The 11,732-nt window shown below is 42.4% G+C and overlaps 1 protein-coding gene across 1 annotated transcript in view; it reads right to left on the bottom strand.

Moving 5' to 3' along the window:
• Positions 1–391: 391 nt before the first annotated feature.
• Polr2G (DNA-directed RNA polymerase II subunit Rpb7) overlaps positions 392–11,732 on the bottom strand; it is a 37,833-nt gene continuing 26,492 nt past the window's right edge. The window contains exons 7-8 of the mRNA XM_065435707.1: positions 7,644–7,677; positions 392–781 (exon numbers count right to left, since the gene is read on the bottom strand). Of these exons, the coding sequence (XP_065291779.1) occupies positions 771–781; positions 7,644–7,677 (45 nt within the window). The 3' untranslated portion in view covers positions 392–770. The remainder of the gene's footprint in view (positions 782–7,643; positions 7,678–11,732) is intronic.

Genomic DNA, 11,732 nt, shown 5'->3' with positions numbered 1-11,732 from the left:
TGTTATCGCACTTGGACTTTAATATGAAACCTCACAGTGACGCTGACGGCAGAAATGTGCTTGGGGTGTCCATATAATTACAGTACACAATAAGATGAACACAAGCTTACAAAAAGTAAATAAAATAAAAAGTTATAATTCAAAGGGGAAACAAGTGTAGCTAAAGAGACAATGAAAATGCTAGCGCCCTCTGCTTAAATAGTGCAGGTTCGGTCACGGGGGTGGAAGAGGGCCTTCAAGCAGAAAGCAAGCAGTTCGGCCCATCACTTTCTTTTTTTTGTTGCACGGTGATTCATGTTGCCAGTCTCGTGTCTTATACTGTCGCGATATTGTCGTCTTCTGTCTTACCAGCTACAAATACTACACTAATAGCAGACGACAGTCGTTCTGCTGGAGTCAACAAGATAAAAATTTATTTTACTTTCTGTACAACAGGGGCTCAATTAAAAATTTAACACCAGGAATATCCGAAAACAAAATTCACATTCCACCTTTACTTACACACAAGCACTGCTTTTATGAAACAGCTGAGCCAAGCCATGGAGCCATTTTTCGGACAACCAAGGAATGTAAATCAAGAAAAGGATAACCCTTGACACATGATTTCCCTTTTCATTTTAAGTGCACCTGAATGTGAACCAAGATTTGCAGTCTCCACTAAATAACGTGCACAGTTTGCACACAATGATTCTTCTGTACTTCTTCGCAGAGGTTGGAGCTATGACAGGCAGGTGACTATGATGAGATATGAAGAGCAGCGGGCTGCAGGTTCAGCTCAGGCCTGTAAAAACAATGTGAGAGGCAGCACAATAATGACCAGCGTCAGAAGCATGCACGTTTACTAAGATCACACTTTTAAGTAAACTAGGAACTAGGAAAGAGAATTAAACCTCAAAACAACAAATACACTGCTACTGCACGTGATGATGCGGTGGCCTTCTCTGACAGTCACCCCGTGCATCATCTCCCACGGCTGTTTGCTTGATTCGTTGCTGCCTGTCTTTGTGTGCTCAGCTCCACTCTTTGCTGGTGTTGCTATTGCTCGTCACCCTTTCTAGAGTCTTCACCGTCATTATAATCTCTCGCCATGCCTTCTACTCTGATTGTTTTATGTAGCCTGCCCGACGGTTGTGTGGTCGAACATGATGCATGGAATGAAACTACATGTGTTCATTCAGTGGCTTGGTGCACAGAAGCATGCCATGAAGTTTGTCCGCATGGCAAAGCTGATTCTGGTGAAGCAGGCCACCAAAAACGATTATGCTAAACCTTCAGCGACGTAGCTTCTGTTCTATCGGTACAAGATAGTGATTGCGTCGACTCCGCCAGTGACGTATCTACTGTACCATCGGTACAAGAATGCATCATCTCAAGGGTGCCTGGTGTCCCGAATGTATCGACCCTGGCAATCTCAGCCTGCACATGGACTAGGCCAGAAAACAAAGCGAGCAGAACAGGAAGCAAAGGAAAGAAAAGTGCAAAGACACTCTAGCTGTTCTGCGAAGTCATTTTATGCCTGGAAATGTGCATGCGACTTTCAAAAGCTGTTTTCTCAAAATCAACTTTTTGCTTTGTCTTGCTGTTTAGTCCAGCAAAATCTCCAAAACTGCACCGCAAATTTCCGTCTGGTTTATTTTTATTCTGCACCACAATCAATTTCCTAGGGCAAGACAAGTTCGTTTTTTTCTATATGTTATGTCAGGAATTTGTGATAAAGAATTAAAATTTGACAATTGCAAGTCCAATGAACAACACAAATTTCAGTTCTGTGCTAGAAGTTTTCTGCAATGAAACTTTCAAAAAGGGCTCTGTCTTGCGCTGAGGTACCCATCGAGGCATCATCATAATGAATTTCACAGTGCCAGCACATTTTGCCATTTCTCCAGGTCCTGCCATAAGGGACCCAAGTAAAATATTCTGATATTGCTCCTGTAACTTGAGAACCAGCATGCATAGCTCCATGAAATTTTGTAGTTTACCAGGCATTTGTGCTACGAACATACCCTGAAAGTTTTCTTTCAGATATCTCAAGAAACAAAGTTAGTGTTCAAGGGCAAACTTGCTAACCCCTTAAGACCACAAAAGCACAAGCTGTACTTGTCCTGCCAGTAGATACCAGCATTGCCAAAGATAGTCACAATGCCCTTTTCTATGCTTTGCAGTTAACAAGTCATAACAAGTAACAAATCCCCAGTAACAAGTCGTTTCACTGGTAACTGTCGGCCCCGCATATCATTCCATGAAATACAGCACAAGCAGAATATGGATGAGCAGAAGGAACAGACGGGCGAGCACTGTCTTCTTCTGTCCATCCTTGTTCAATGTGCACTGCGTTTCACCAGGAATGCAAACCAGCTTACCCAACTTTCAGCCGTGTCACATCTCATTCCACAGTTCCCATTTATTTTGCTATCAGAAGTTCATGTTATTGCAGACTTCTATGTACACTGAAAAGCACTCCCCACTGACATCTTCTTCACCATTTCCATTTAATATAAGGAATAAACCAAGCAATATGCTACAACGAGCAGAAAAGTGGTAGTTTGATATGTTGCCGGTACCTCCTTGAAACCGAAAGCAAGGGTCTGCCTAGTCATCTAGTCAATCCAGTTATATCTGACTCTGCCCAAACAATGGCAAAAGCAAATTTGAGCCGCTAGGTCATGTGAAGCGCTGTACTTGAGGCTTGTCACGTCAGCTGCACACCTCCAGTTTCGTTCCTAGGCCATTTCGCCTGCTGCAATTTTGTTTTCGCACCAGAAGTGCGACTTTCATTGTATGCGAGACAAATCATAATTGCCCTTATCGAAGGTGGCCTGCAATGTGCAACCAGAAAGTTGGTCCAACATCGTGCCGATCACAGTGAACGGTGCAATTTTTGGTTATCAACACCAAAAAATAAATAAAAGAGGAGAAGAGACGGTCTGTGAAAATTATGTCGAGTTATTTTGTGGTTTGTTTTGGTTATAATGATGGTCGAGAAGTGTAGTCTTTTGTTCAACATATCCTGAAAATTGCAACTAATTGTGAAAAGATGGTGATTGCCAAATTGAGTATGTAACATCAGTACTGACGCATGAATGGCAAAATAAACTCTCGTACCGCACATTCTATTCCTTCATTTCTACAGTAAAACCTCATTAATTTGGAAAACCAGATAATTCGGAGTCATCCTCTGATCGTGGCAGGAGTATGCATTATTCAGTGGCATCAAATTCAGGTTAATTCAGATGTATTTAGCCACACACTGGATAATTCAGACACTTGAAGCACGGCGAGTGCAGACCACTGCAAACGTGCAATGCAAAAGAGCAAGAGTCACATAAGCGTCCAAATGAAACACGCTGGTGGAATCCACATCATACCGCACGGGAACAAAAGCTTCGTGCCAATTTGTGCATTTTTAGCCTTTATTCTTGCATTTACCGCCATGCATAACACCGCATTGTCCACACGAGTTCCCAACTGAGGAGTTGCCATCCATGATGGTGTTGATAGCAACCATGGTTTCGTCTGCTCCGGTTGTGGCAAACAGTAGTTTGGTTTTCACTTAATGCAATGCGCGTGCAACGTTGCCAGACCTGCTGGCTACATCACAATGCTGTTGCTAATCAGCTCACAGGAGAAAAAAATAATCAGGATGCAGGCACTGTAGTGAAATGCATGTCTCGGATAAGAACACAGGTTCCATTGCATTCAATGTGATGTTATGCATTTTCCACAATTGCCCATTTAATGTTGTGGCCTGATGGAAACCGCATCCTTATTAACTTCTTTCAATGTGTTATTGCCAGATAACTATCGTTTCAATATATTTATCTCTCAAATTTGACAGAGTATAATTTTTTTTTTCCTGCACAGAAAACAACAAACTCTACCATATCTTGCGGACTAGTACCTATGTATCCATAATGCACTTATATTGACCGTCATTTTTAGATGTAATTACTTCTGTTATATAAGCAGTGTGGTCTACACATACACATTGTTACAGTACAAGTCCACTGATAAGTTTTTCAAGGGGACTCAGAAAAAAAACGTAACAGCCGGAAAAACTTAACAGTGAGGAAGGCCCCAAATCCCCACAGCAACATCAAACAGCTCCGAATTGTTGCCAGTACAGTTATTAGACATCTCGGCGCTTGCACTGTGACTAGAGATGGCATGTGCGCGCATGTATAATTAAGGGACACATACTATGTTTTTTTTTACTACTAATATTTCCTTTCACGAACTACGTTCTGTGACAGCAGCCTCTTTCCAATCTTCATACATGGTGTTGCTGCAAAGTTAACTTTAGGGAGCCAGTAAGAACCACAATCACACCAAGACATGCTTATCGGGACTGACAATCATGCACTTCTGTCATTTCGGGGTGGGGCCATGGGCGGAGCTTGACAAGCTTAACCGCAAGTATACATTTATTGCCTTCGTAACAATGTAGACAGCAAATTTGCTTCTGCACTGCTAAATTTATGTGACTAGCCACCTTCAAACGCAGGATGCCGGAACATTACAGAATGGCAATTTGAAATGGGAACAAAATACATAGGAGTCAATGGGCTTCTGCTCGGTATCGCGAGAATGCTACGTAGCAGACGGGAAAATGCAACAGCAAGGAACGTATCAACGAGATTCCACTGAATATGCTGTGGCCGTGTTGATGCAACAACGTCCCTGGAGTCGACTACTACTAAAGTGCAAACATCTGTAAACGGCCACCACGTTTTCCCCCACTGAGTTTCAGTAACCACTGTTACACACCCCAAGATAAACCTGAAACTTCAAAACAGGTATTTCACTACAAAACACGAGTATTATTTGCTCCTATTAAAAAAAGGTTAACATTATCTTAAAGCAGAGCCTTTCGCATTAGGTTTGAAAATTAATTCTGCACGTCCCACAAATTCTGGCAGCAAGCAACCATGGCCATTTGACCAGCAAAATTGCAGACACGTCAAAAGGACCTTCTGAAAATTGCATTTCGACATGTGCGACTGCACAGGTTATTTCCCTTGAGGTCGCAATATGTGAAATGGTATTTACGTGCTCAATTGCAACAAGGCTTTGGACGTCTTCTTTGATTGCTAGTATTACGAATTTTCAATGACTGCAATCATCACATAACTTCACATGGTTCCAACTCTACCTTTGACATCTCCATTGAAGATGGCAGCAATTAAGAACTGCTGGAAAATGAGTGTTGCAATGAAACCTACAATGATATGGCTACTGGAGTGCAGTCGGCCTCTATTTTAGTGGCAGGAGATAGAGATCTGTTGCATTTGGAGACCATACTTTGGCCTGCGTGTAGCCGCAGCCATGCAAATGGCCAACATACAGGCTGACGAGGTCACATGCAAGCACGTGTGCAGCAACACAGGGACCAGCTTTTCTGGCCACTCGTGGAATAAAGACTTAATTTCTGGCTAATTCAATACTTCGGGCTCTGTTTATTCACACTCTTAGGTGATCCCCACCGATTCCGAATCATCATCGAGTGCAGGTTATTGAGTGCGACACAGTCGATCCTGGATATAGTATCCATCTTGAAGGGAATCGCAAAATAGCTCAATATATTGACAATACAAAACATGAAATGTGCCTATTTGAAGCTTATCTGAGATCTCCGCACGTCCCGGAGAGCTTTTCAAAATCAGGAAATGCCGGAATTTATCGATTTGCTTTTCAAGGCCGAGTCGAATGCAAAAAACATTGACATATTTCTTGCGCACGAATATCCCAAGTTGCTCGGTGCTGCAGAACAATCTTTGATAGACTGATGCAATGCTAACCGTAAAAGTGTGCGTTGCTCAACCATGCACACCGAAGCGTGTGTTATGCATTCTTTATTGAAGATAGAAATGAACGCACTGCAAAAGTGAACCAGCCTGTTGAATATGCACTTTGCCGCTTTCACTGTACTTGTACCGCAAATCGCACCTGAACGTGCCAGGTCGCATGTTCGTTATAATACCAAATACGTGCCTCTTATAGGGATGTCACATGGCTCACTTTCAATCGGGATGTAATTTCTCTGTCATGACTGGATCTTTCTCTGCAGGAGGCAGTCCATCGCAGTCGAGAATTTCAATCCAAATAGGGCTCTATCGCAACTGAAAGTGCCCGTGCGACACCGGTATGAAATGGCCGATCGTCACCCATGGTAATAAGCCAGGCAGATTGTCTTGTCGGATTTCGGAACCAACTTCCTGTTAGAACCAGTCATCCTTGCTTCTGGACCACCTCGAAAAGTCGGCGCATTTCTACTCGTGTGCCGATCTGTACTCCGACACCTCGCGGTTCCTTTGTTCTCTGCCCTTTCCCTCCGGGTGCTGCTTCAGTGACTGCCTCCAGCTTGCAGAACATTTGAATCAATTCCCCCTCACATGTAATTGTGTGAGCAAGAAAAAAATGCGTGCTCACCACAGACACCTAAATCGCACAGCGACAAGTCTTGTGCGCCGATGCCGCAACAGTCTTTCCATGAGACTATGGTTGTGGCATGCAGTGGTCGTTCGATTCAAACTGTACAAAGATTCTCACAAGTGGAAGTTGGGATTGCGTTCGTTACGGCTGTTCGCAGAACATTAAAATGCCATTCACAGAAAGCCCTGGTCTACAAGACAAACCCAGTAGTGCAGCCATGTTGAGTACAGCATCCCATCCATGCTCGGCCCCATTCAATGAAAAGACCGACTGTCATCCACACTTTCTTGTCAAACGTGCATTGAAATGGGAGGCCGTGTGCATTCTTGCAGCAGAGTGGCAATCTGCTCTTGCCAATAATGAATGGCTGCAGTTTGCATGAGCCATGGTCTTATACACGCAGCAAGGAAAACAGAGTACCCGACTCATTTTTCCTCCCAAGCAAGTACTACTTCCCTTCAGATGCGATCCCGTTTAGCAAGCAGCACCTGATAGAATCGTGCCGTTTCAAATTCAATATTACAGTTATAATGATATATCAATATTAAATTATTACTATTATTATTAAATATTTCTGACAATGGAAAGTGATCGCATGTCCATAAGGAGAAGCGCACTTGCCCGGACGCAGCGCGTCGCGGCGTTCGATATATCGAATGCGGCCATGAACGGGAGCTCAATATTCGCGTAGTACGTCACTGTATTTTTACATGATTTCCAATGTAACTTTTCTACTCTATGACATAGACAATAACCCTATGTGTCCCAAGTATGATACAATATATCCAGGATCAACTGTATTCAAGGGGACTCTCTTTTGTTCAAACTATGTTTCATTCACATAATTTTCTCGTCTGCTTGGAGTTTGAACTAACAAAGTCCCAGTGCACAAGCACAAGAAAAGGCATGCTATAAGTTGACTGTAGAGAGCTTTAGCTTATTCATGAACATATTCCACGTTGTGGAATACTGGGTCATCGGAGACGTGGACATGCGTAGTTGCATCAGTGGCGCCATGCTGTGGCACAGAGTTTAACCACAGAGGAAGATGCATAACTATTATTGCAGTTGTCAACCACATTATACTTAGCTGCTGGCATAATGCATCTGCAAGAATACAGTTGTTAACATGCAGTCTTTTTTTTTATTTTCGTTCTGTGAGAACACCCCTATAACAAAAAAAAAATTCCTATCAGATATTAACTCCCACTTACCAAGGTAGTCATCCATGAGCGTGCCAATGGCAAACTGTAAAACACGGAAACAAAAGAGGCAAATCAAGCATTGTAAATATGAAACAGTTATGAACACAACACATATAATGTCACAATACATGTGCTACGAAAGCAACAGCAAACCTGCCCAACACATAATTTCTGATATGCTGAGTTTGACACTTCAAAATGCTGATTCAAGCACAAAAATCTTATAGGGGCCCCGAACCACTTTTTATCAAAGTGAAGAAAGGCATTTGAGGTGAAAATGGGCTATTTCAGAAATACTTTGCTGCAAAAAGTACTTCAATGTGTTCAGCAGAAGTGGAGTTATAAGCAATCAAACCTGGCCTCCGCTGTGCTCCCATTCCTTCTTCAATGCCTTGCACTGCAAAGGCTACGGCACAGTGGGGCATGCTCACAACGCTCCGCCTTCTAGATGTCACCGTGGTGCACAGTTCAAATTTCCTTTTGGATGTTAACGTAGATGCCACGCCTTCCATATTTGGTGCCTATGACGCGCTAAACATAAGACAAACGCGGTTATCCTCAGCAAACTGCAGTGCACTTAGCCAGTGAACTTGTGGTGGCACCCCGCGGCGGCCACGGTATCTACGCCATGTAGCCGACTGCAGCTTGATGTCAGCTATTGGCCAATAGCAGCCGTTTAAGGGAATGATGAAATAGTGCGTCCCATGACGAAATAGTGCACCTAAAAGAGAGTGAGGACAGGACTTTCTGCTGAAAAGAGAGCGATTGAGAGAAAGGTGAGAGAGAGAAAGGTTTAATGATGTGAAATGCAGAGATTTCGGCCTAAGGTACATTGCTCTAGCCAGCTAGTCTGCGTTGGGGGAAGGGGAAGAGGGAAAAAAGGAGGAAGTACAAAAATCATGAGTCCTTCCACTCTCTGAAGGTGGTTGACCAGCGAAGCTATTTAACACATGACACGGAGGTGACACATAATTTTGAACAAAGGTACGCACACTCATTTATTGTCTTGATCGGTGGTTATTGTTTCACTTGAAATTGCAATCACAGTCTTTGATAATGCCAAAATCGATGCACATAGGCCACTAGGTGGTCGGTCGGACCGGATCAGTGTGGCAATGCAAGGGATATGTATACAGCATGGAATGCGTAAACCGCTTCCTTTTCGGTACCGACACATCCACATTGAAATCACCAACGACAACAGGGGTAGTGTAATCGCAGCTAATTCGTGCAAAGTGAGTAGTAGCCATGAACCTTATGGGACTATGAGTCTGCATTTTTGCTTGCTAACGAGGGTACGAGCCATTGCTCGTGGGGGTATGAGCCATTGATTATGACAGTTTGCGACATGCTGTTTTGTATGTTGTACGCGTGACCAGAAAGAATTTAAGCACTCTTCACTTCCCTTTGCTGAGTGCTTGTAGCCTCTGCCTTACGGGGCTATGAGCCATTGCACTTTTTGCTTGCTTACAAGAGTATGAATTCTTATGGGGGTATGAGCAATTCATGATAGTCTTTGTTCACGGAGAACAAAAATGTATGCAACCCTAGCCATATACAGCTTTTCTGTAAAAGGCGCATGATGTGTGACGGTGATGAGGAAAAATGTAAAGAATACAGTAAGCTATTTGGACTACTTAAAGCCCACAGTTCAGGCCTGTGCTTTTTAAAAGATCAAGTAAGCCTGGGATGGCCTTAAAACTCAATTTGACGTCACTTCGCAATCCGCTTGCGAGCTCCATACCCCACGTACAACAGCAAAACTTGGCTGAGATGTTCACAGCAGCGTATGCTACCTACGGACTATTTATTATTTCACCAAGCCCGAGAAGTCATTCAGGCCCCTTTAAAGCAAAACGCACAGTAGCTTTTTTGACACTGTGGAGCAAATATTTACTAGCTAATCACTACTATACTCACATTTAACACAAATAATGTTTCCCTGTTCTTTGGTACACATTAACTCTCTATAGCTAGAAATGAAGGTGATCCTGTTTCTAGTTTTCCTTGATGCAGTGCAGGGGATGTGTTGCTGGGTTTGTGGGATTGAATTTGCAAAACACTGCAGTCAAATTAAGTAAAAGAATACTAAATATTGACCTATTACTCAAGATGCTGACTGTTCATCAAAGAATGCACATTATTCATTAGAGATGCTCTAAACAGGCACTCTGCTCCATATGACAGCTAGAATGATCTGCACCACTGGTATACGGAAACGTTCATGGAACTCGTTCATTAAATATTCACATAATGGTGGCGGATGCTGTTGTATACACTGAACCTATGAGAGGCTGACAGCGCTGTGTGCAGGTCCAAAAAGTCAAGCTCTGAGGAATCTACTGAGCTACTTACTCCATTTGAGATTTTTGTTAATCAGCTTTGTCAAATCTTGACACAAGTGAAAAAAATATTTTTTGCTAAATTATTGCCATCAACACAGCAATGAGTAAACAGCTTCTAAAAAATTACACACTTTACAAGAAAACTATGAAAGCTGGTAGGTATGAAACAGCCACACAAAAAAGTTATCTGCATCTTTATTTCTTTATCCAACATGTTTTTTTCAGAAAATCCATAAAATTAATTACTTTTTCAACTGGTTTTCAGCAAACCTCTAGGTTCTCTTAGAAAACTTCCAGTGACAGCTCGAAAAAATGTAGAACAAGGATGTTGTGTATCCGAAAGCCCCTAATTATTATTTTTTTTTCCCAGCAAACTTTAAACAATGTACAGCCGCCATACTTAGCCCAAACACGGATTTTACTGCGGGGGGGTGCAGCTAATAATTTCCGGATATGGGTTGCCTTGAACTTCCTAGTTTAATGTGTATTCTTTCTGAAACACTTAACGTTTTCTCCTTACAAACAGTGTTTGTCCAATCTAAACCACTAGAAATCTGTATTCTATCTTCCTATTAAGTGTGACAGCAATTTTACATGCCATGATGCCTAACAGTGGTCGTGATAAACTGCTGCACACAGGCAGTCAGGGTGTTCTTTGCATCCTGGAACCATGTTTTATAATTATCTGCTTTATTTTCTATTCTTCCCACCTTGCATCATTGGTTCAGAAGAATCTGGTATGTGTACCAGCATAGGATGCCTTGTCAGCGTATCAAACATTGTTGCTGGACAAATTTAGGTGAAGTTTAGTTCTGTTTAAGACACAAGTGCACATACAATTTTATAGGCTTCTGTAAGTATTAATCTGCAAGGTCTTCCCACATATGGCTGATACCATAAAACGGTGATGCTACAGTTATTAAATGGTCGCCAAAAGATCTGCGCTAAATCAAGCTAGATTAGTTGAGTGTTTCTTCAAAGCGCTGGCTTTACTCATTTGGCAAAAAAATTTTTTGATTACTCTATAGGAAACTGAAGGCTAAACATCTGTTTCTTGAATTTTGCTCTGATAACTCGGCACTGATGCGTCGTTGTATGCCGCAGAGTTCATAGTACTTTCTCGTATTTCAACTGTTTTTGCACGTGAAAAGTTATCGAAACTTGCTAGCTTGAATATTCAGCTTCTTTGGAATGCACAGTAGTCCATTTTTACCAATGAACAAGTCGATTAGTCCGGAATAGATGCTATCGAAATCCATGACATCAATGTAGAAAGTTCAGGGTGGTGTCAGCCCCCACATTTTATACTGAAGGTTTTTTTACTTACCAAGCATCCTCTCACAGTAAAAGTAGCCGCTTTGATGTAGCAGAGGCGTAATTTACTAATAGCTAAACTTACTATTCATCTTTACTGTCCATTAAATGTCAAGGAGGAGCCTGGAATCAATGACGGCATGCTGTACCGACACCTGAACAACACCACAAAGTTGGCTGCACTGTATTTTGTCCATGCACCAAAGTTGCCACGTGAGAAGCGGCAAAATTCTACGCGCACATTAGCTGTGTTGACCATTATCGTAGCTGAAGGAGACGCTAATTTATCAAAAACGACCCTGCGGTCTCTTCCTTACGCATCGGGCCTTCTGGGAAGAGAGGAAAGGAAAAGGGATGGGTTAGTGGCAAATTTATACACCATACTGACAGTCACTTTGTTTGTTATCAGCTAGATTATGCTCCACACCTTGGAACATGT

This window comes from Dermacentor albipictus, chromosome 7 (assembly GCF_038994185.2).
Source record: "Dermacentor albipictus isolate Rhodes 1998 colony chromosome 7, USDA_Dalb.pri_finalv2, whole genome shotgun sequence".
NCBI classification, from domain to species: Eukaryota; Metazoa; Arthropoda; class Arachnida; order Ixodida; family Ixodidae; genus Dermacentor; species Dermacentor albipictus.
Note: the sequence above shows the minus strand (reverse complement) of the source record. Positions and strands in the feature narration are given on the sequence as shown.